The sequence below is a fragment of the Calypte anna genome, chromosome 1, assembly GCF_003957555.1.
Source record: "Calypte anna isolate BGI_N300 chromosome 1, bCalAnn1_v1.p, whole genome shotgun sequence".
Lineage (NCBI taxonomy): Eukaryota > Metazoa > Chordata > Aves > Apodiformes > Trochilidae > Calypte > Calypte anna.
This window is the reverse complement of record NC_044244.1, coordinates 117,061,430-117,087,099: the sequence shown is the minus strand read 5'-3', so window position 1 is coordinate 117,087,099 and position 25,670 is coordinate 117,061,430. Positions and strand designations below refer to the sequence as shown.

General features: G+C 39.0%; 1 protein-coding gene across 4 annotated transcripts in view; it reads right to left on the bottom strand.

Annotated features, from left to right (window-relative positions):
* Window positions 1-11,817: 11,817 nt before the first annotated feature.
* TAB3 (TGF-beta activated kinase 1 (MAP3K7) binding protein 3) overlaps window positions 11,818-25,670 on the bottom strand; it is a 47,791-nt gene continuing 33,938 nt past the window's right edge. For 3 of the 4 annotated variants that reach the window (XM_030445871.1, XM_030445885.1, XM_030445895.1), the window contains 4 exons: window positions 24,133-24,293; window positions 20,810-20,903; window positions 19,415-19,498; window positions 11,818-16,403 (listed from right to left, as the gene is read on the bottom strand). In XM_030445871.1, coding sequence (XP_030301731.1) covers window positions 16,255-16,403; window positions 19,415-19,498; window positions 20,810-20,903; window positions 24,133-24,293 — 488 coding nt within the window. In that variant the 3' untranslated portion in view covers window positions 11,818-16,254. The remainder of the gene's footprint in view (window positions 16,404-19,414; window positions 19,499-20,809; window positions 20,904-24,132; window positions 24,294-25,670) is intronic. The other variant, XM_030445878.1, reaches the window with a different exon arrangement.

Below are 25,670 nucleotides of genomic sequence, written 5' to 3'. Positions count from 1 at the left end.
AGAACTGTTTCTTTTCTGTGGAATGAAGCTGGAGTTTAAAGCAAATGTATCAATTTGCTGGCATCTGCTCCTGCGTCTTAATTTTAATTGTGTATAAGACTTAGCTTGGTGTGCTGGGACATCAGTAAATGCAGTAACTCCTGCTTGAAATTGGTACGGATCTTTGATTGTGTTACAAATAAATCCAAAAATGAATATGCCAAGTGTGAAGAATATCCCATGCTCTGAGAAGGTTTTTGTGAATTATATATAAAAATAAGAGCAGATATCACAATAAGTCTTAGTGAGTTGCAAACACATGGTACTTTGAATTTGCAACTAAACAAAACTACTGGTGCACGTTGCCATTTGATAGTCCAAGAACTGAAAAAAAAAAAAAAAAAAGGAATAGTTTATCACTGTTTATTTTAAAACTGAAAGTTGATTTAAGCTGAATAAATATCCTTAAATTGAAATATGTCTAACTGTCTGTGTGGACAGCACTCTGGTCATTACTTTGGTGGTATTTCCTCCTCTGTTTTTCCCATCTTTTAGTTCTAATTTGAAGAAGATATTTTACTTTCCACTATAGGTGAATTTCTTCTTCGTGTTTTCAGGACAGGCAAGTGCAAAAAAATAAGACCCAAGACAAAGTGTTGAATGTAGTAAGTCTGATCCAGAGAAATTTCTTCATTCAGAGAAGGTGTTTAACTGTAATTTAATGTTCCCAGCTTCAATAAGAAACAAGTGGATGTGTGTTTCCCAGAGTAAGAGAGCAACTCGGAACAATTTGCATGTTCAAATGTTCAGGATGTTCAGAATGCTTAATCCTCCACCCCAGAGAGGGCAGGAGGTCTGGGTTCTTGATGAATGGAAACAATGAATATGCAGATTGAGCACAGTAATCATTTAAATAATCATCCTTTTAGCAGATATACATAACTTAACTAGGGAAAACGCTGTTGTTTGTCTCACATCAAAAACTTGTAAAATAAGAGTGAAGTGAAGCCAAGTGAAATCAATAAATGTGAGGACAGGATAGCAACACTGAATTAAGCATTTTTCAGGAAAAAGTTTGGAAAAGTACTAAATGTTTTATTGCCTTAAATTCTGAAAATAGCTTAATCAATAATGGGAAAAGTATGAAAAATTCCTGTAACTCAGTGTTGCTCTTTATGTTATATGTATCCTTTGAAAGGCACTAGCAGGTCATTATTCACTTAGATAGAAGAACCCTGAAGTTAAGGATTTTTGCCACCCTTAAAGCTACATATTTGTTACTCAGGGTCACAGCAACTATTTATTTTTGGAAAGCCATTTGTTCCACATAGTACATAAGGAAGAACTGTGCCAGCTATCTGACAATAAAGCTGAACTTTCTATTGCAAACCAATGAGGGGTCATACAGAGGTTCTTCTGTTTGAAAATAGAGACTTTTTCTACTCTAACACATATTAAGTTCTATTATTTAAGCTTTTTGGTAAACAATTAACCAACATCACACCATTAGGTGATTTATAACCTTTGCAGCTCTGACCATGTTGCCCTGAGCTTCATCTGTATACAGCACAGAAGGTCACTACTGGAGCCCAGTTGGGATTTTAAGTGATCTGAGTGAGCATTTGGATCTGCTACCCCTGGGGGGGTGAGGACCTCCTTAGCAGTGGGAGATGGACCACAAGATTGTGTACTGAGCTGGATACCAAAATATCTAAAATGAAGTGGAGTTCAATATCTTCATTGATGATTTAGATGAGGGAATGGAGTCCATCATCAGCAAATTCGCAGACAACACTAAGCTGGGGAGAAGTGTCGATCAACTGGAAGGCAGGAGGGCTCTGCAGAGGGACCTGGACAGACTGGAGAGTTGGGCTGATTCCAATGGGATGAGGTTCAACACGGCCAAGTGCCGGGTCCTGCACTTTGGCCACAACAACCCCATGGGGAGCTCCAGGCTGGGCACAAAGTGGCTGAGAGCAGCCAGGCAGAAAGGGACCTGGGAGTCTGGATTGACAGGAAGCTGAACATGAGCCAGCAGTGTGCCCAGGTGGCCAAGAAGGCCAATGGCATCCTGGCCTGTATCAGGAACAGTGTGGCCAGCAGGTCCAAGGAAGTGATTCTGCCCCTGTACTCAGCCCTGGTGAGGCCACAGCTTGAGTCCTGTGTCCAGTTCTGGGCCCCTCAGTTCAGGAAGGAGATTGAGGTCCTGGAGTGGGTCCAAAGGAGGGCAACCAGGCTGGTGAAGGGACTCGAGCACAGATCCTATGAGGAGAAGCTGAGAGAGCTGGGGCTGTTCAGCCTGGAGAAGAGGAGGCTCAGGGGAGACCTCATCACTCTCTACAACTCCCTGAAAGGAGGGTGTAGCCGGGGGGGGGGGGTTGGTCTCTTTTCCCAGGCAACCCTCAGCAAGACAAGAGGGCATGGTCTTAAGTTGTGCCAGGGGAGGTTTAGGTTGGATATTAGAAAGAATTTCTTTACAGAGAGGGTGATCAGGCATTGGAATGGGCTGCCCAGGGAAGTAGTGGATTCTCCATCCCTGGAGATATTTTAAAAGAGACTGGATGTGGCACTCAGTGCCATGGTCTGGTAACTGCAACGGTAGTGGATCAAGGTTTGGACTTGATGATCTCTGAGGTCCCTTCCAACCCAGCCAATTCTATGATTCTATTCTAAAGTGCAGAAATTTTCTTTGGTTTTGGTTGGGGGGTTTTTTGTTGTTGTTTTTTGTTTGTTTGTTTGTTTGTTTGTTTTTTAATGGTAGCTTTTTAAATGTATGTGCTTGAGTTTATTGATCCGAAGCAATGTAAATATTTAAACTTCATTATTTTAGGAGTTATGACAACACAGGCAGTAGTAGTGCAATGTAAAATCAACCCTTTAGCTAGGAAATAAGTATGGCAGATGGTTAGGCTAGCCTCTGGGAGAGCAAGAGTCTAAGTAGTCATTTTATACCTAGTGGTACTGGCAATTCAGATATATCTTAATTTCTGATGATGTTAATATTTAGGGCATACTGACTTTATTTCATCTATCAGCTTGGCTAAGCCAAAACACTTTACTACTGTGCAATGATTATTTCACATCTTATCTACAGTGGATTGCCTGCTATCCTTCTACTTAAATATATTTATATATTTTAAATTCACATGCATGCTTTTTTTTTTTTTTTAATAGCTCTATAGCTCTTTCAATAGTTCATGTTCACTTTTTGTCAGTTTTTTTGTACCCCACACTGCTTCATGGCCACTTTTTTTCTTGTTTTGTTTGGCTGGGTTTTTTTCCCCTTATATTCTCTATTTCTTATTGGGCAAGAAGGTATTTTCCTTAAATATAGAGTAGAACATAAAGAACAAGGAAACCCCCATATTAATCCTTCTGACTTATCCTGCTTTACAGTTTCATTTCCTTTCTGTTTTTCCTTTAATAGCCAACACTCTGATAAATTGTTCCAGGTAAGCATTTTTTTTTTCCTCAATAAAGATTAAGTGCTTCTGCTGGGGGGAAAAAAAAAAGAATCATTTGGGGAATTTTAAATTTAATCCTTGACATTTCATGTTGCATTTACTAGAAACATCTACTGCATGAATGAGATTAAGAGGAATGTGCTGGGAAAGCTGAGCAGGGTCACAGTGAGCCAAACCCAAAGCACTGCTTGGATGCTTATCAGATGCCAGCAAATGGCTTCAGGTGGATCCTGTGACTAAAGAGAGCCTAAACTGGCAAAATTAATTCTCTGTTATTTGGGAGAGTTTTGAAGATTAGACCCCAAAAATAAACCTGCCACCAATGGCTCACTACTTATTTGCTCTTCTTTTTACCAGGTAAAATATTATCTGAATGCTAGAAATAGTACAGTACCCATAATTTATTCAGTTGGTTTTATTTCAGGATTTGGTGCCCCAGTTAATGGAAACTGGAATATGGAATATAGGCTTTATTTGCAAAAAATAAATTGATTTGATTTTATCTTTCCCTGCAGATAGTGAACTATGAAATATTAATCATACAATCTTCTTTAATAATTCTAAAAACTGCAATAAAGAAAAAGCTACAGTGAACCTGAAACTGAACCAAGCATCATTTATATTCTTCTATTGTCTAATTGCTGTGTTTTATTTAATACCCGCTGTGAACTTTTTTTTCTACTTTCTCTTTGAGGCAAAAAATACACTATTTTAGCCACTCTTTTAATCAGAGAATGGTGTGCTATACCTTGTATGATTGACAGGTTTTGCCAGACAAAATGGGGAAAAATTAATTTGTACAGTTTGATTTCTTATCAGCTTTGAAGGATGTGATTATTTCTGTTGGTCTTTCCTAGCGATGATACAGCTTCAGATAGGGATCTTTAAACAGTAGATATTTCTGATGGGAAGCCTTGTTTCATGAGCCTTGCCATTATGTTCACTAGATAAAAGAAACTATGTGTTTTGGCATCAGTTTTTGCTATTTATTCTCTGTTTTGCCTGAGCGTCTTGCCTTGCGTCTACAGCACCTTTCTCAACATATACAGTCAAAACCATTAAAACAAGTAACAAGCAGACTGAAAAGAATCTATTGAAATCTGTGGCAGGTGTAAACAAAAAAAAAAAGCTTTTTCTCACTGAAAGGAGAGCTGGGTACATGAACACCAAAGAGGCTTTTTCTGTTAATACTCTTCACTGAGTTTCCATTATTACAAAAGAGTTTTAGTGCTGGAAATAAGAAATCGCAGTAGTGTTAGGGACTATTTATTCTGTATTTTCTTGTAAAATAAAAATGACTTCTATAAATAAATAAAATTACATGTTCCAGCCAAATACATTTCTACTCTATATTGTAATGTTTCTGAGCACTATAATTCAGTTGTTTCAATAAAGCACATTAAACATGCTGGATACTACAGTTACTGGATTCTCATAAAAATTCCTGTAAAAATCTGCTAGGAAATATCATACAGCCAGATCAGTACAAGGTAGTTCTCAGTAGAAGTTTCATTTATGTTACAGGGATCTACATTGTTTTATGCAGTTAAATGGCTATGATAAATTTAAGTTACTTCAAATTAGTTCAAAAAACAGTGGGACAAGAGCAGTGAAAAGGGAAGGATATTTAAACTAGCTTGGTTGCCCTGTTAAGGGTTGCTGCCTGGTACTGCTTTTTTCAGTGGACCATTCTTTCCCAGCCAGCTCAGCTGTGAGGTGCTGAGTTTCCCAGCTGCCTCCACAATCACTGGGAAGATGAAAGATGCCTGGACCTTCCAGGATCAAAAAAAAAAAAAAAGATGAAAAGGAATAGCAGTATTTTCTCTGAGGTCTATGGCTGAAGGATTATGTTCTGCTAACTATAGAACTTACGTTCAAAATACAGCCAGGTGCCACGTTTCCCCCCATATTAATTCAGGAGCAGCTTCTGAAACATGCCAGGTAAGCCAAGTTCAATTCCTCACTTTTCTTCTAGTGGTATGGGCCTGTCAGTGCCTGATGTGCACTGCTGACTTGGGACTGGATTGAGGCTGATAACATCTGACTCTGGGTCCTGGCACTAGGAATGGTCTGAATACAAGGAGGTGCTCCAGAGATGTCAGAATCATTTGGGAAGGACAAAAACCTTTCAGGTTATCAAGTCCAACAGTAAACCTAACTCTGCCAAGTACACCACTTAAATACATCCCTAAGGGCCACATCTACACATCTTTTAAATACCGCCAGGAATGATGACTCCACCACTTCCCTGGGCAACATGTTCCAATGCTTGAAAATTTTTCCAGTGAAGACATTTTTTTCTCATATCCCAACTAAAAGCCCCCAGTGCAACTTGAGTACATTGCCTCTAGTCCTATCACCAGTTACTTGGGAGAAGAGACAGATCCCCCCCTTGCTGCACCCTCCTTTCAGGCAGCTGTAGAGAGTGGTGAGGTCTCCCTTCAGGATCTTCTCCAGGCTAAACAACCCCAGTACCCCCAGATACTCCTCATGAGACTTGTGCTTCAGACCCTTCACCAGCTTCATTGCCCTCTTTGGACACACTCCATCACCTCAATGTCCTTTTTGTAGTGGGGAGGCCAAAACTGAACACAGGATTCGAGGTGTGGCCTCACCAGTGCTGAGCACAGGGGGAACTGTAGGTTTAGGGCTGGTGTTTTTTTCAATACAGATCTTATTGCAGGTATTGTTTTCTCTTTGCATGGATGTAGAGGAAGTATAGGCCATAAGAAGATGAAATGAGGTTGCTTTTTTATTTTCCCACAGAGTTAAATGCTCTGACTTAGGGCAGTAACACAGAGGGATTGCCTGTGACAAACTAGATCCTGGTAGAAGAAGGGAGCTCTGTTTTCTTTGTGGCTGGGTTTTGAAAAATTCTCCTCATAATTCTCTCCTGACAATTTTTACTAAAATCAGCTTAGTGCTAGAGGATTTTTTATTGGTGTGAAAAATGCTATTGCAGGATAGATACCTAAGTCACAATTTTTTGTGGGCATGAACTCGTGCACCAAAATCTAACAAAATAATTTATCAGTTATGTCTGCTTTACACAGCGTCAGTCCAAGCAATCTCACAGTTATTCTGGGGTGAATTTATGACCAACTAGTGTGGGGAATAAATTGGTTTGAATGCACTGACTAACGTGTATTTTACATTGCTTCTCTGTATTTTTTAACACCTTTCCATTTACCTATTTTAATTTCATTAAAATGGTAAGGATGAGCAACTGCATGTTGTCCACAGAGAGGGTTTTATTTTCTTTTATCTTAGCAAATTAATAACACTGTTATTTGTTTTGTTAATGTTTTGAGGTAGCAAAGGAAGATTTCCTTATTCTAGGAGATTTTTGTTACCTATATTGAACACTTCTGCAACACCTTAACACATGTATATCATAAAGTGGTTAATTCACATTATACTCACTTTCAGTAAAGTAGATCTTTCTAAAATACTTAGAAAGCTGATGGAGGGTTTTTTTGGGGGGGTCGTTTATTGTTTTGGGTGTTTTTGTTTGTTGTTGTGTTTGGGGTTTTTAAAGTTTTTTAAGTTTTGTTTTGTTTTACCAATATCACGACTTACTCATAATTATTTCCTTTAGCAGTTGCTTAGTAGTTTGTACTAAGAATGAAAATTGTATAGAATTAATTTTGCTTCAGGTGACTGATTAAGAAAGCAGAGATGATGTTTTCTTGCATGGTGCCCCTGATGTCAGGGCTGGGCTTACATCACGTGCTCAAGAGGTCTGGATCCAGCTCCACTCTGTGTGTGTGCTGTGGGACTGCAGATAGGTCACACAATGTTTGTTTCTGTGATCTGCCCCTTGATGTGGGCAGAGCAGAAAAGCTTTGCTGCTGGCAGAGAACAGTGTAGGCAATTGGTTGGCTTTGATTCCGTCCTCTTTGCAGCCAGCTGCTGGACTTCTGGGGAAAAAAAAGAAAAAATTCCTCTTATGCTTTGCTGGAAGAGTAACTATTTCATTATCCAAGCTCAGGGTTAATGGAGCTGTTTGATGAGTCCATCTGTGAGAGGGAAAGACAAACTTTTCTGATGTTCCTTTGGCTTCCAGCTTATCTCAGCTTTACCAAGAGACTGAGCAGTGGTACTGACCTCAGGGGAGGGCTGAGAGCCACCTTGGTGCTGGGCAGTTTTGGTGATGGTATCAGCACCTCTGCTCAGGGTAGGAGATGTGGCTGAAGTTGTTTTGGTTTTTTTTGTTTTCAAAGCTCTGAGTTTACTAAGTAGAATGATTAATTTGCACTACATGGTCTTTGCAAAATTCTAGTAAAATCAGATGAGGTTTTTCATTTGGTTTCCCTACACACCAGACAAAACTATCACTAGAGGGCACGGCCACAGCGCTGCGATGCTGCCGGTGGTCGGGAGTTCGGCACTGTGGCCACAGGAGCAGCACCAGCTCCCTGCCCAGAGCTGGCAGCTCAGAAAGGAGGTGAAGTTGGGTGCATTTCTGACATTGGCTTTTTTGTGTATCTCCAGTGTACAACATGTCTGAGGCAAAACGAGAGAGGTAGTGAGAAAAAAAATAGTCTTTCTGCAATACTGCTTTTAAATTAAAGGCAGACAACCAGGGTGTAGACTGATGCCTTTTCCCACCTAAATAGATTAAAAAAACATGGACAATACTTATCACATGCTGGTCCGACTGACTCGGGGAGACCTTCACATTTTTCTGATTAACACAAGCAAGGTCATTTATAAGCCATTGGCTCACTCAAATGATACAACCAGTTACCTAAAACAAAGGCTGCCCTCCAGTTCCCTGGGCATTGGAATGAGTTGATCTTCCTCGACAACACCTCTGGTCACTCCCTGTGTTCAGCCCTGAACTTCAACAGCCTATCATCCTTGCCCATCTCCTCTGAGACTTCTTCCACCTCAGGGGTGTGTTGAGCCATTATACAAACCTGGGACAGGGGACAGAAGTGTTTCAGGAGCAGGTAGTCTGAGCTCTTTATTCAACAGATTACAGCGTTAGAAATTATGATAAAATTACTCTTTATCTGCCAAGTTGAAGTTAGCACTGAACTTAGTCCATGGTACAAACTCTTAGAACAACCACACAACTGTACCAGACAGATAATATATGAAAACATGGAGTAAGGAAGCAAGGGGGGGGGGAATAGCTAAAACTTTAATTTTTAGGGAGCAATGAGCATCAGTGAGGATGGCTTCCAGTCATCTTCCTATTGACCACAGTTCATCTTTAATACTGTAGCAGCAAATCAGCAGGAAGTGATGCTTTTTATAGGCACTTGTTTGCTTTTCTCTACAATGGGATATATTTAGAACTTTGTTCTTTTTATCAAGATGTATTTAATTGACAGAGGTAGGGAAAAAAAAAAGGAAAGAAAAAAACCTGAGAGACTTTGCTGAATAGCACAGTAGCACAAATTTTGCTTGCTATTTCTATCCTTAATGTTTATTCACACTCCTCATACCACCACCCCCATGCTCTTGCTGTGAGGTTTTGTGGGAAAACATCAAACTACAGGAAATGCAGCTTTGCAGAAGTCCTTGTGCTCTTGCACTGAGAGAAGCACTGGGGCTGCTGGGGTCTGGGAAACACCCAGGGGAAGAGGCCAAAGCTGTCAGTGGCTTTTGGACACCCCTGAGACAGCCAGTGGTGGCAGCCCTGGGAGATGCTGGCTGTCTTCCTTCTCTTTCCACCTCTCCTTGGTCTCCCTGAAGCAATGCACTGGACTCTTCCGAGACAGATCTTTCATGGCTGCTAGAACAAGAGGGGCAGCTTATCTATATTCTGACTCTTTTTCATTGACTTTGGGAAGAGTTAGAGAGGCTGACACGGTGACAGCAAGGGACAACCACTAGATGCAAAACTTGCCGTGGCAAAAAGGAAAAGCCCATCTTTAGCTCGATTGCTGCATGCTTCCTAAGGTGCAGGTTTTTCTATATAAACACTAAAAGATATGTTAATATTCAGTAATTCCACAGTTTGCCAGTACAAGAAGAGAATAAACTAGTATTAACTGCAGAAAACTATATAGCTCAATACCAAATGAGATTTGATGAGATCAGTTTTGTTTTGGATTTCCAAATAAGCAGGTGAGAAACTCTGTTTGTAACTGTGGTCTCATATAAGCCCTGTGTGTGGTCAGTATTCCACATCTATAATGTTTTCAAGGTGACGGGAAGATATCTTCTCACCAATTTGCCCACTCTCTCTTTTGAGGTATGTTTTTAGGTGGAAGGATATCCTCTACCTATAAAAAGATAATCACAACACCTTGAATAAAATATTTAAATAACTACACAAACCAGAAAAGTTTAGCCACGTTTAGTAAAACATCCTGCTACTGCTCTGTTGTAATTGATACAATTACCTCACCTAAAATTAGCTCTGTGCCTGGCAAGATCATGGAGCAGATCCTCCTGTTATCTGCTAAGATAAGCAGATAACAAAGGGGTGATTGGTGACAGCCACCATGGCTTCACTAAGGACAAGTCCTACCCAACTAATTTGGTGGCCTTTTACAATGGGGTCACAGCCTCTGTGGACAAAAGCAGAGCAACAGAGGTCATCTACCTGGACCTGTGCAAAGCATTTGACCCTGTCCCATGGGACATTCTTGTCTCTAAACTGGAATGATATGGATTTGATGTATGGACCACTCATTGGATAAGGAACTGGCTGCATGGTCACACCCAGAGTTGAGATAAATGGCTCAGTGTCCATGGAGATGTGTGATGAGTGGTGTTCCTCAAGGGCTGGTACTTGGACCCACTGCTATTTAACAACTTTGTCAGCAGGTTTTTCAGGCCCTGTCATGCTAAACCTCCGTGTTTGTATTCTCCTCCTCCTTGGAGAGGGCTCAACAGGGGCAGTAGATGTGGATCTGGGCCCAGGCAGAGCCAAGCCAGGCACTCTCCAGAGCACGGGGCATTCTGCTGAAACCCATTTACATTACCAACAGTAACTTGAGCTTTGCTAAGTCATTAAAATCAATTGAACAGGTTCAAAATTAAGTAAAAAAGTTTCAGGTGAAATGATACACAATGCCAGCAATTTGCAAGGCTGGTTCAGGGTACTTGAGAACCAACCAGCCGAGTCCTTGAGAGTTTGTGTCCAATCTTCACCGAGCTGTGCCTTAACATCTTTGATTTTACAACAGGAAAGTCCCAGCTTCAGCTGACTGCATGTAAAGAAAACACAGTACTTACCCAGACTATGGACCATTTGGATTGATGGGAAGCAGCAGCACTTCAGACCTAGGATACTTACCAGACCACAAACCACATCATCCCTCTGAGCACCACAGGTTTAAGAGATGGTGCAGTACTGTCAAAACAAAGCAATTCCTATGAATACATCAACTGGTTTTATGCGATTGTTTCAGAAAGATCCTCCTCTTGACTTCAGGGAAACAATAAAAAAAGTGTCCACTGTCAGTTGCTAGACTTACTGTCTTTTGGCTTTGTGGCTCACCATTGGCATAATAATATATTTCACAGGTACCTTAAGATTCTTTTTTTGTTTTTTTTTTCCCTGAAGTTCTGAAATTGAAACTTATTTGGTTTTAATTAGAAGCTTCAATTGCAATGATTTATCAAGCAAGTGAAATGCTTGATTAAAATACAAACCTATCTGAATTTTTCTTAAAGTCCAATTTAGGAAAACGAGTGTAGACCTGGATTCTTACCTATGTTTGCTGACAGAAGCTCCAAATCAAAGTCGGTTTGCTAGGTGAGACTGACTGAAACTGTATGTGAAAAAAATACAGTTGTACCACAGCTGCAGAGCTGCCAGGTTTTAGATGATACAATCAAGTTAATTGAGAAAACATACTAATAAGATTACCTGCATGCAGATTAATGCATTTCAACTTCACCCTCTCTCAGAGCTGTGCCCTTCTATAAGAGGTTACAGCAGAGGATGGGATTTCTGTAATCTGGATACCCAATACTATCAAGGAAAAGCAGGAGTGCCTCCAATCCAGATTGTAACAACTGATCATCTGCTATAATAGGTAAAGTTACTGCTCCCCTGGTAACAACATTCTGTTCAAAAATAAAAATGATGAGCTCAACTTCACCTTCTTGAGCAAGTGCAGTGTCCTGTGTACCCACACCACAACCTGCACTGAATATTCATCCTCTAAATGGGATTCCTGCTCATAAATGCCACCCACAGTCACAGCATTAGGGTTTACACCCAGTTCAACATTCAGCAATTACCTAATGAGAATCACTGGTGATCAAAAAGAAAAGCCCCAAAGCCCTGAGACAAATCTGCTATACTTACAGGTTCCAAGTGGAACACCAGAAACAGACTATGAAAGCAAAAAGGCTGTTAATTTTAAAAATGTTTCCTACCACATAGAAGAACAAATGCAGGATGTGATGTTTGCTTAGTTTTATTAATTTATTTTTGCAGGAATCTGCAATTCGGAGTATGCACTTTCTGGAGGTACCATGCATGCATAGCCTCTGAATGCTTTTATACAATTTCATCTCTTAGTAATAAGTTCATTCACAGCATACACAAATCTAGAATGTTGACACCATATATACAGGATTAAACAAGATCGTGTCTTTCTTTTTTAATGAAAAAATTTAACAGGGTTTCACACAGCAGGAAATATGGATTAGATACACTGGTGCCACCATAAATAAATAAGTTTCAAGAACACAGTTTCTTAAAATTGGTTTCAAAGGTTCTGAAAATCTGGGATTATAATATTGCATTAACTCCACTGATTTCTGATTATTCAAAACCAAGAAAAATATTTGCAGTAATATTTATGGACATAAACAGCAATGAAAGCCCCAAACTGAAGAAATCTGGAAAAAATCAGTCATGGCTAGCTTCATATAATATTGACATTTTGAAACAAAACAAATGCAGCAGCACATAGAGACAGTACTGACTATGAGATGTGATATCTGTGCATGTCTTCTTGCTTTACGGGACTTAGAATCACTGTAGTACAGACCACAAATTCCGTGGTCCCAAACAATCTGGTGAATTGTTTATGTCCAGCTGTCCACTTCTTTGTCAGGACAGTCATTTTCACATTCTAGGGTACACCACTGAATTTTAAACCAAAAACCATCAGCCTGATGACAAGGTTGTTTTTAACATAGTTAATATTCTCACATTCTTTTTTAAAACATTCTTTATTTTTATTTTGTTTTGTCCCCATTTCAACTCAAGTATTTTTATTTCAGTTTCAAGGGGTTTTACAATCAATATTAAATGCAAAAGTATTTAGAAATTGAAATTAGAGATGTGCAACTGGGACAGAATGAAAGAAAAGGTTTTTCTTTTTTTTTGTTTTTTTAAAAAAAACGTGATTTAGTAGCATATCATAATCAGAAAGTTCTGAGACCAGCTCTTTTAAGAATTATTACACCTTTTCACCACACCTCCCACTTTTCAAGGGAAACACACACACATACCACAGACACACAGATACACAACTCAGTCTGATCTACGACTACATTTTACAGAGTACTTCCTTTTGCTTGACTTCCCACCCCTTTCCTCTTCACCCAAACAAGACTTATAGTTACATAAAATTAAAAGTAGATCCACAGTCCAGGATTTCTTTTGGTTTACTATGTTCTGAATCATTTTACACAAGCCCCACTCTAAATAAAACTTTTAAAGAACTACTATTTTCTAATTAAAGGGAATTCATCTTAATAGCACAGTAAATATAAAATAAGTTTTATAAAATTTCAATGAACAGTGAAATCATTGTAAATATTTGAATGTCCAAGTCAGTTACAAATTCTACCACTCTAGTAGCATAGTTGAGGGAAAGCTCAGTCATTAAGGAAAAAAAGAAAACACAAGTAGTGCATTAACTCAACACAATGGCATCAGCATCCCACCATCCACACACACACACACACGTTTTATACAATACAGTGCATTTTGTATGCCAGCTGACATTAGGGTTTTACGTGCATTCAATAAATATTACATAAACCAATCTTTTTGGCATCATCTACAATTCAGTTGGGGTGTGAATAGCATCACCTGCTTTCAGCAGGAAAAACGGATCTTCTAGTATTCAAAATACAATTTTCATTGTAATGAACTGAAAATATTCAAGCACCATGTAAAGTCTTCACTAATTATGTTTGAGTACGGGCATTTTCAAATAAAAGAATACAACAGAAAAGGTTTATGTCTTTTTTTTTTTTTCTTTTGTACAAGCAACAAATGAGAGTAATTTAAAAACTGAAGTAAAATTATTGGTATGAAGGAATTAACTTGCAATTAACAGCACTCAAGTCTTCCAAAAAGTATCTTACTGACAAGGCAGCCTTCCTTCTCTTCCTCTGGTGAAGCTACAACTGAGATCAGCAAGTCTCCTATCGTGCTTATTGCAGTTCACAGAATTATTGGACTGCATTGATTGCCCCCCTCTTTAAAAAGCAGCATCTATTCTGTCTGAAAATGGCACAATTGTATTGGTGCGTGACACACCTACTCTCATTTGCTGTCATTTCAGTTGTATTTTGTAATTTCAGAAAAAAACAAATGCTCCTAGAACTTCAAGAAGTACAAACAAGCAGGAAATTGAAGTAACACAAAGGCAAAGGCATCATGATAGAAAATGCATGGTTACTGGTATTGTTCTGAGTAATTCATTATACAGCTGATAGCAGCAACAGTACTGCTTATCCCAGGTATAATGTGCCTCTACTCATCTGTTTTCTAGTTATCTCAGTTTTGTCAGACTGTCCACTTACATGAACAAAATTAATATTTGCCTCCCAACTTCATTTGACAGCAATTTTTTTTACCTCTTTCCTTATGTGATGAGCTCCTCACACAGTAATAAATCAGAGGGAGGGAGGGAAGGGATGATGCCTTTGCCTTTGTTTTGCTCATCAGTGGTGCACAGTGATTACTGGAGATCTCTTAGTTAAAATTATGCTGTAGATTTAGTTAGTGCAAGAACAGATTGAAAAATGCCAGATAAAATATTGGTTCCTCATCTAACATCACACTTTGGTTTTCACTGTAATCTTTATAAGCTGCTAAGGGGACAGAAGACACCAGATTGAGCAATGCTGTCAAGATGAGTTTTCCCTCAGCCACCCCTTCCTTACACAAATGTTTCATGATTTTAAATAAGGATTCAGACACATGATTGTTCTGCCACAGCTTAACATGTTATCACACATCAAATGAATTGTGGAACTGACCATATGGATGTGGCTGGCTTGAGCTGAGAACAATTTCAAACAAAGTGGAAAGTTTCTCTCTCTTCTGGTAAGGCTTAGCTGGCATGTTTTGCCTCACGGTTGCAAAATCAATTACCATAATTCAGCTGACATACTTGTGTCTCTGAATCTTGACAGTTATGCCAAAAAACTCAAATGCACTGTACCAGCTTCTGACCAGTACAGAAGAACACCCAGTCACACAGTTGTGCAACATAATCATTCAGCTTCCCAAACCCAAGTTTGATTTCACAAGTATCGAGTGCTTTATTACAGCAACCTGAAGCATTCAAACAAATTGATCATCACCTTTATAATACAGTATATCTTATGCATAAAAGTACCAGTATGATTTTCAGTTGCTAGCCTTGTGTTTTTCAACCTGCAGCAAGTATTTCCTGACCAAAATGAAAAGAATGCAGTGTGTAATCTTTCAGGATCTGGCATCCGCTGTTTTATACAGGCTGGTTCATTAACAATGTGGAAATAAACCTTTACTGAAGAGCTAACTGATTAATTATTTTTCAGCTAACTTTGAACTGGGGCACAAAGTACCTTCTGTGCTGTAAACATCAGGAATTCTTCACAAATTGGAAGCTGAAAAGGCCTAAGGAGCTAGGTACAAACTCTTCTCAGACACAACCATGGCTGAGCTCAAGTCTTCCAAACTGAATTTGGAGTAGTCTGTGTTTGGCATGTCACTGTGCTGCTACACAGCACAGGCTTCTTAGAAGATTGTTGTACACAAAAGCATACTTTTAGCTTTGAAACACGACGGCCTAATGAAAGCATGCAGCAGTATTTTCATCTGTATTATGGTAGAATTCATTCTGAGTTTATTACCAGTGTTGACACAGCCAGGTGAGCACTGTACAAGCAAAAGGGATTGTAGGAAAATTACCTCTAATTAAACTCTCTGTAACACTCATACGGTATCTCATTTAGTCACCTTAGGTTACTATTTCAAACAGCAATTTTTGTAGACATAAGTTACCCTGAAAAAAAAGCAGCAATTACAAATACCCTTCTCCTTGTTTTTTATACATTGCAAAATTTATCATTGCATTTACCTGTCTTCCTTTTTCAGTAGCTTACAATCTAGAAGCACAGGGAGCCTTTGTTTTCCAGCTAGCTGTGGCCAGGTTTAGTCAGCTCTGGCTCTTCAGTTTTTCTGGTTAAAGTGTAACATTTCACACCATTACTAAGAGTCCTATAACTTAAAAAAAAAAATAACAAAACAAAACAGTATTTTTTTTCTTAGAGCCTCTAAGCAGTAACTATAACCACAGGACTAAACACCAGTAGTTATTTGCTTTCCTGTATACATTCTTCCCCAAATTAATCCTTTTACATTTTCAGGTTTCATTTTCTGCTTTGCTCACTTCAGTGGGATAAGAAAGACCTTTACCCTTAACTTAGTTTCAGTGTAGCGCAAGCAGAAACATCTTAACTCATTACTCCCATCCCTTGCAGCATGAAGACTCTTGACTGGCAAAGGCTGGGCAGATGGACAGAAAGGTTCCCCATGTTTCCTTCTCCTACAGCTCTTGGCTTGAGAGCCTGTTTTCAACTCAATGAAGCCCTTTCCTGATCTTCAGGTGTATCGTGGCATTTCGCACTGCTCACAGCGATTTAGTGCTGGGTGATTTAGAAAGGTGCAGCTATCACAGTTCCATGGAGCCCCTTCAAAGTCTTCATCTCTTGGCTGAGTCCGTGGAGTCTGTTTGGAGCTGCTTTGGTGCTCTAGAAAAAGTCAAAGGGAAAAGCTTTCCTTATTTCAGAAGAGAAGGAGGATAGCTGAGATTATACTACTAGTTTGGCACCTCATTAAACCTCCTGTCTTAAAAAGGACATGGTAACCTTTCCCATTAGGCAAGATTAAAGGTCTCTTGCTAAAGCACTTCTAATTCAGTTTAAAAAATCTGAATACTTAAAGTATTCAACTTCGGTAAAGAGCCACTTGGCCATACTATATTAAAAATAGAACAGTCACCACTTAGATCACTGATACTGTTAAAGGCTGAATAGTTTAAAAGGTACTGAAAAGTTTGTTACTGGCATTGCAACATCATCCTGCTAAGGAATAACTTCACATGTTTATGCAGAGCACTCCATTGCCAAACTCTGAATTCCAATAACCCTACTTTATCTGAAGTGAAAGACTACTTCTACCTTAGTTCCTTCTAACAGTCAGATAGATAATGTACTTTCTGCATCTTTTTCTAGCATTTATCCAGGCTAAAGCAAATACAGTATAAAAATAAAATGGCAGGCCTGTTTCAAAACAAACCACTATTTTTCTTTCTCATGGCTTTGCAGCAGGTATGTGTATATGAGAAGCTTAAACCTGCTTTCAATTCATAAAATCAATATGTGTGTAAATCATACATTAGGTTTTAATCTATGGAAAGACTCAGTTTTCCAGTGCCTGCTACCACCACTTTAAGACCTCAGGTTATCTACTAAAAGTGACAAAAAACTCCTAGAATGCAGAACAACATCATCTTACAAAATGTTAATATTTGAAAAAACATTACCACACATACCTATAAGCTAAGGTTAAGATACCCATCTGCTAAACAAACACTTGTACAACAGCTTAATTAAAAGAAAAACTCACATTGTAAAAAAGACTGCAATTTGTAATACAAAGTGCTGATGGCTGATGACAAAGTTAGTGCAAACAGTACTTAGATTTGTCTTCAGGCTCATAAAGAAAACAAAACTGACTTCTTTACTTATATGCAAACCCTCTCCAGTCCAGAACTTGCACAGTCCCATAAATAGTGCTTGACCACACCAAATTCCCTCTAAGCAAGTAGTGTGGGCACAGGGCTGCACACATGTTGACTGAATAGATGGAAACACAGAGCAGATCTTTGTCTGCCTGTCCATGCCTTTAACAGCTGGACACTGAGCAAGTGGAACTTTTTAAGAAAAAAAAATAAAAATTATTTTGACATCTCCACATTAAAAGCCAAGCTCAGAATCTACTACATCACCCCTAAAACTGACCTCTAGTAAGCTGACAGATAAAACTAGGAAGGTAGTCATGAGCTGGTACAAATCCTTGTAAGAGGACTGTCTGCCCAAGTGCCAGATAAAATCACTTTCATGCAAGTTTTGCAGGTTATTTTGCTTTGAAATAATGAATTAAATCGGCTAGTGTATTGAAGAAAATCTCTTCAAGCATCTCACAGTAGCAGTGCCCTAAATTAACCACATAACCACCACAATTTAACATTAATCCAGGCAGCTGCCACTACTAACCTGCTGCTACTGTTCCCTGGACACCACCACCTAAGCAGGGAACACATCATAGTATTGTTGTTCTAGTTTATTTTCTTTTTTTTTTGTTTTATTTTAATTTTTTGTTTGTTTGGTTGGCTGGTTTGGGTTATTTTTCTTGTTTGTTTGAGTTTTTTTTAAGCCAGCTCTACTTTTTTAAGTAGCTCTAGGGCCTTCTCTTTCTTTTACATTTCCACATACCAAGCATTTTATTTTATCAAAGGGTAAAATATATGTTTGGAAGAGGGAAGAAAAATTCTTCATATGAATTAAAAATTAAACTCTATAAACCTTTGTGAAATGCTTAGAAGCAACCAGAATTTAAAAATTTTTATTTTCAAGCAGACTAGATGATTTTTTTACATTAACAATTTTAGTACATTCTAGTTACAGTAAGAAGAGACAATATCATAAATATTATTACACACACTTTCAGAGAAATGAGTGTTCTCTCTGTATCAGAACGCAGTATCCTAGACTGGCTACTTAAGCAGAAAGATAACAAGGCATTTAAAAACTACACTAACATTTGAAACCATCCTTTTAACAGATTTCAGGAAGGAAAAAAAAAGAAAAACAAACAAACCAAACAAACACAAAGGTCAAAAAAAGCTTGAGGTAGGATTCTGCCCCAAAACCACTACTAAAGCTAGCAGAGTTTGGAAAGCTACAAAGCAGTAGGTGCCTGCTAATGGTGAGCTGAGTCACTCTGGGTGTACTCCCTGAATCTCCACTGGGCAAAACGTGAGACTAAACACAGAGCTCCTGTGCTTACATAAAACTTAAGTGTCCCCAGCTGGATATGAATCCCAGACACTATCCAAACAGCACAGAAAATTTTAAAAACCAGTAAACAACTTGTACAAGTGTGACACTGTTACATCTTTAGACTGCTGGGAAGAAACATGTTCTGTATTGTTTCTTTAAATGTGTGAAGATGTCTGAAGTTATGGTAAAACTTAAGGGCTACTGTGAAATTCATGTTCTGCACAGAGTAGATGTTGTGAGCAGTCAAGTTAAAATATAATTAAAAATATAAATGCAAATTTAAAAAAGCTGCTGTGCCCAATAAAACTTGCATAAAAGATTCCAATTAAACTATAAAATCCTAACAACATATTAGAAAACAGTTAAACCTGACAGAGCTTTTAAACCTAGAAGTACTGAAAAAAAAGTAATTAGGAAGCTCAAGTAAACATGTAGAAGTTTGCACACTTCCAACTCTTTTTCTAATAGTAAATAACAGTATTTACAAACAATATATTAACAAGATACTCACTTGCCTGAGGAAAACAAGTTGTAGACAGGTTTACTGCACTTACATAAAGATGTATATATATTGTTTATATATATGTAGAAAGGTTATAGCAATTAGAACTGCACACGGATTTTGAAAAAATAGTAACAATAAAAAAAAAGCTTTCTCAAGACAGATTAGGTAACTTGATGTTTGCTTGTTGACATACCCTTTTTATATGGCTTTGGTGGCACAACAGGACCAGGCTCTATGTTATCATAGAAGTTACAGGTGGCTTTCGGGTCAAAGTTCCCTGTCAGAAAAGAAAGCAAGCATAGCCAACCCCAAGGTTATTTACATACTTATGACAGTGATAAGAACATTTAGAGGCTTCATATTTTGTACATATTTTTATTACAAAATAATATATAAGCATCTTCCTCGGTAGTCTTTTGTCATATTTTCAGTTTTGTGTTGATTCTAGTAATTTTTAGTAGACTAATAAATACCATTTTGAAAAACCAACTCAGACTCGATGCTGTATATTGCTTTAAAAACATGTGAAAACATAAATTATCTGTAGGACACATTCTTTGTAAAAAGGAGGACTATGTATAATTTAACACCAACAGAAGAAATAACAGAAATTCAAGTTTAGCAGACTACCATCTCCAAAAAAGAGACCTGTTGGAGGCATTGGTATTGATAATCCAAATTGAACTTGTAACAGTTACAAGCACCCAGGTTTAAACACATACTAAATTACAATCATAGGATCATCAGATTGGAAAACCAATTAGGTTGGAAAAGATCTTTAAGATCATCAAGTCCAGCAGCAATCCTAACTGCAAATACACTATGAAACCATGTCTCTAAGTACCACATCTACATGTCTTTTAAATATCACCAGGGATGCTGACCCAACCACTTCCCTAGGCAGCCTGCTCCAGTGTCTGACAATCCATTCAGTGAAGAAATGTCTCCTATTATCCAATCTGAACCTCCCCTGGCACAACATTTCCTCTTCTTCTATCCTTGTTACTTGGGAGAAAATCCTTTCCAGGCAGTTGCAAAGAGCAGTAAGATCTCCCTCATTTTTTCCACACCAAACAACCCCCGTTCCCTCAGCTGTTCCTCACAAGACTTGTTCTCCAGACCCTTCACCAGCTTCTCTGCCCTTCTCTGGACATGCTTCAGCATCTCAATGTCCTTTTTCTAGTGGAGGGGCAGAAAACTGAACACAGGTGTGGTCTCACCAGTGCTGAGAGCAGGGAACAATCCTGCAGGCCACACTATTTCTGACACAAGCCAGGATGCTGTTGGCCTTCTTGGACCCCTGGGAACATTGCTGACTCATATTCTTGCTGCTGTCAACCAACACCCCCAGGTCCTTTTCCTCTGGGCAACTTTCCAGCCATTCTTCCCCAGAACTGCAGCATAGCATGAGGCTGTTGTGACCCAAGTGCAGAACAGAGCACTCGGCCTCACTGAACTGCAAAGAACTGGCCTTGGCCCATTAATCCAGCCTGTCCAGATCCCTCTGAAGAGTCTTCCTACCCTCAAGCAGATAAAAGACTCTTGCCAGTATTCCAATTTTGTTTTTAAAAATCTCTTAATTCTATACCTCTAGATTGAAGGAGATCAACTTCTTTCAGCGTACAGTCAACATTTATCTGGAGCTGTCTGTTGAGGCTTCTCAACCTGGTCATTTCCTCAGACTAGAAAGAAAAGACCCAAAATAATAATTGTGGTAAAGTCAGTATGTTATTTGGCATAGAAATAGCTATAGCTAAACCTATGTTAGCATCTTTATTAGAAAACTGAGTGTAGATAAGGCACTGAAAAAAACAAGTAAGAACTGTCAGTCCTGTTCCCCCATCCCAATTGAGCCCCTCAAAAAAATATTCTTTTTTTGGCACTTGAGGAGGAAAACCAACAAAAATGGACATGTTATATAATGCTAAAATTCATTAGTAAGAAGACATAGCTGAGGCTCACATTTATAAAACCATACACCTTAAAAAACTGTGCATCAATTTACGATTTACTACATGAGTTTACACTGAGATGATCAGGAAACACAATTTGAGCAGCAGCTCACATTAATTGTTACTTGATTATAAATTAATAAGGTCGAAAGTTTGTTTATCTGCATCAATGCACAGAGGTACAACATGCCAAATGTTCCAGCCCAGCGTATTTAAATTGTTCAGTGCTGCAAGACAGTGATTGTTCTTAACAGAATAATCAGTCATTTAAGTCCATACATTTGGATATCATAATGAAACCCCAAGTTACTGGAATACAGTGTCTGAAATGTTAGCAGCAGTGATTATTAGCATGTATGAAGGAATAACAATCCCATCCTAGGACACATTCCAGCACCACAGTCAGTCACAAAACCACAGAATTGTGGACAATTTCAGGTTGGAAGGGACCCCTGGAACCCCTATGGTCTGACCCCTCCATCCAGACAGCAAATGACTTTTGACTGTCTCAAGTGATGGAGACTCCACAATTGCTCTGGGGCAACCTCTGCCAGTGTTCAGTCAAGTAAAACTGGTTCAGTAAAACAGTAACAGTAAAAAATAGTCTCCTTGTGTTCAGAGGAATCCCTTCTGTGTTTTAGTTTGCATCCATTGCCTCCAGTCCTGTCACTGAGCACCAGTGGAAAGAGACCGGATCTGTCCTCTTTGCACCCTTCCTTTACATTTATAAAGATACTCCTTGAGCCTTCTGCAGGCTGAACAGTTCTAGCTCTCAGCCTGCCTCACAGGACACACGCTCCAGTCCCTTACTCATCTTTGTGACCCTTCACTAGATTCTCCAGCATGACCATGTCTTATTCATACTGGGGAGCTCACTCCTGGACACCATACTCCAAATGCAGCCTCACCAGTGCTGAATAAAAGGTAAAGGGGAACTTTTCTCTCTTTGTTGACAACACTCCTAACGCAGCCCAGGATAGCATTAGCCTTCTTTTCCACACTGCTGGCTCATACTCAGCTTGGCCTCCCCAAGGACCACCAGGGCCTTTTCTGCAAAACTGCCTTCCAGATGGTTGGCCCCCGTGCGTGAGACTGCTCCTCCCCAAGTGTGGAACTTAGTAATTCCTCTTCCTGAATGGCATCAGGATCCTGCCAGCTCATTTCCCCAAACTTGTTGAGGTCCCTCTGAATGGCAGTACAGCCTTCCCAATTTTTTGTTATCAGCACACTTGCTGAGAGTACACTCTACCCCATCATCCCAATTAATATGAAAGCTGTTAAAGGGGCTCAGATCCCTGCAGTACACTGCTAGTTACTGGTCTCCAACAAGACATTGTGCCACCGATTCTTGGCTATTCTTGGCCTGGTTGAGCCAATTTTCAGTCCACCACACTGTCTGCTCATCCAGCCCATGATTCATCAGCTTCTCTATGAAGAGCTTATTGAAGACAATGCTGAAAGACTTACTGAAGGCTGAAGACAATAACCACTGCTCTCCCCTCATCTATCAGGACAGCCTTTTCATCCCAGAAGTTTATCAAATTTGTCAAACTTGACTACTCCTTGGTGAATCCATGCTGACTAGTGCCGATCACTTTGTTGTGCCTGGAAATGGTGGAGATTTACTGCTCCATTGCTTTCCCACAGATCAAGGTGAGGCTGACCAGCCTGTAGTTCCTTGGGTTTGCCTTTTTGAAAAACAGGAATGATATTTGCTCAATTCTAGTCTTCAGGCAGTTTTCTCAAACACCATAATCAACCAAAGATTATGGTAAGTGGCTTTGCAACTACATCTGCCAGCTCCCTCAGCACTCATGGGTGTATACCATCCAGGACCATGAACTTATGAATGAGTGCTTTGATTCCCTGACCTGATCCTCTTTCACCAGACGTATACCTTCCTTGCTCCAAACTTTTCCCAGGGCCTCTGGGACTTGGGATCCCTGTAGTCCTGTAAAGACTGTGGCAAAGGCAGCATTCAGAATCTCAGCCTTTCCACATCCTATGTAACCATGTCTTACTAAGCAATAAGCCTACATTTTCACTAACCTTCCTTTTGCCATCTATGTTCCAATATAAGCCCTTCTTTTTCTCTTTGACATTTGGTGCCAGATTCTTCTCCAGTTGGGCTTCCACTTTCCTAACCTCACCCTTGCACACTCAGTCAGTGCTTCTGCATCCCTCCTAGGAACATACCTGCCAAATGCTGCCCTGAGACAGGTCCTACAGACATGCAGCAGCCATATAGTTTAACAGCCAACAGCCCACACTATGCCTTTCAGCATTCATCTGTATGTATTATGTTGACACAGTGAATAAGCCTGAACTAATGTGGTCAACAACCGCACAAAGTGGAAGTTACTTTTCAGTCAAATGAATTCTCTTATCAGGGCAATAAGGATGTTTGGGCTAGAGTCACCCGCAGGTGAAAGTCACGCAGATAGAAGAATCAAAAAGGAAAAAAGGAGAGAGGTGCCAACTATTTGAGGCAGTAGCACTACTGAAAAGTTACTTGGCACATCCTGCACAAACCAAATGGGAAATAAATTGTCTAGGAGATGTAACTAGTAAAACAACACAATATCTCAATACAACAAAATGCCTTTTTTAAAAAAAGTGAAACCTAGCTGCATGAACATTACATTGTATATGGCTGAGTCTCTTTTAATAAATTTCAACATACACTTTTAAAGCTTGCTAAGAAAGTAACTATCTATTCAGTTCTGTGGCCTGGAAAAGCACACACTTCCAAGTTCCAGAAATTCTGTTGTAAACAAAACACATAAGGACATATCTGTTCCTTAAATTTTAAAGAAATGGCTTATGATAGGCTAAGAACTTACAATCATCTCCAAAGACTGAAGATGTTGTACCTGAAATTATTTTTTACATAATACTTTATTTAATAAAATAAGATATAAATTTGTATCTTGAACTAAAATACTAACAAATTGCTTACTGTTGGAATAGCAGTTGTACAGCTAACTCTTCGAAGCCGTCTCTGCATTAGATCATGCTCCATACCATTGACTTCAGCTTTCAGGCGTTCGAGCTCTTCTTTCTCAATCTTCAGTTCCTTTGCTAACCTCTCCATCCTTGCCCGTTGATGTAACAGCAAGGCTAATGTTTCACATGGAAGAAATAGTTACTAACACACAAAAACCTGGAAAATGGAATTCTTAACTTATGCGTAAGATTCATGAGTGACCTTTCTGAAAAAAAAAAAAGTGATCATAAACATGCAGTCAAATATCAGTGTGAAGATGCTTTCATGCCAAATGAACTACAACTTAGACTAAAGTTCTCTCAGAATAAAAACACATTTTAGACAGTAACTTGAAGTTGGTATTACCATTTTGGTCAAAGCTTCTTATTTGCATTTGGTCTTTCTCGTCTCAAAATTACAAAGGCACCTGTACAAGGAGACAGCTTCTCAGGATGAAAAAGCAACCTAGTTACGTTAATACTGTACTGACAAAAATAAATGCCGGAGGTAAAACCAGAAGGTAAAACACACTTCGTATCTGGTGCTCAATAGCTGAAAATAGTCTTCAGACATAAGCGTCAGTCCTGAACTGTTTTTTAACTTGCTGATACAGTTTATGCTTTAACAAGTTTCCAGAGAGTATTGAAATTCTCAGTACCATAAATTCCCCAGTGCTCGAATGCAAAACCACAGAACAAAATCAGACTAAAGAAACAAGAAAGTAAAAAGTGGAGGCAGCTCAGGTGCCTCAGAGTCTACAATAGACCTCATTTGCTGTCCTTTAATCTCTCTCTGCTATCATTCTGTCTTACTTTTGCAGTGGTACCGAAACTTATGTCTTCAGTCACAAGCTGATGTCAGCCAGAGCAGCCAAATTATTAATTTTCACTAGCTAAAAAATAATACTCAGTTTCTGCAGGAAGTGTGTTTCTCACTATTTCATTGTGATGCAAAACTGACCAAGTTCATTAGTGTGATGCTTACCATTTTCTGATCTGCCTGTTTTATCTTGATTAAAGTCCACCAGGATGGAGAAAAATAAGAGAAACTTTCTGTGGATATTCAGACAAGCACACTGCTCATATAACTGTTTCAAAGAACTGTTCACATGTATGAAGACATTGCAGAATCAGCAAAATGCTATTTCAAATAAACTACTAATCAGGACCTCTATATTCTTCCACCCTTTTCCAACACAGGCAAAGAAAAACCTCAGAGTATCTCAAAATTTTCTTACTAGCTGAAAAAACCAAAGAAGTTACAAAAATAAGGAACAATATGACACAGCTTACTGGGATAAAAAAAACCTAGAAGGAGCATAAAAATGACAGTTTGGTTTTCTCTTTTAATAATGTTGGTTTCTTTATCTTATGTTTGTATTCTGTGCAAAAATAGTAGCATCATACTTTGAATTTTGTATGGATCTTCCAATTCACAGCCAGAGAATAAATATTGCAAATCCTATCCAAGAATAACATCAGATCTTTTCATAATACAGACACCCGTATTGT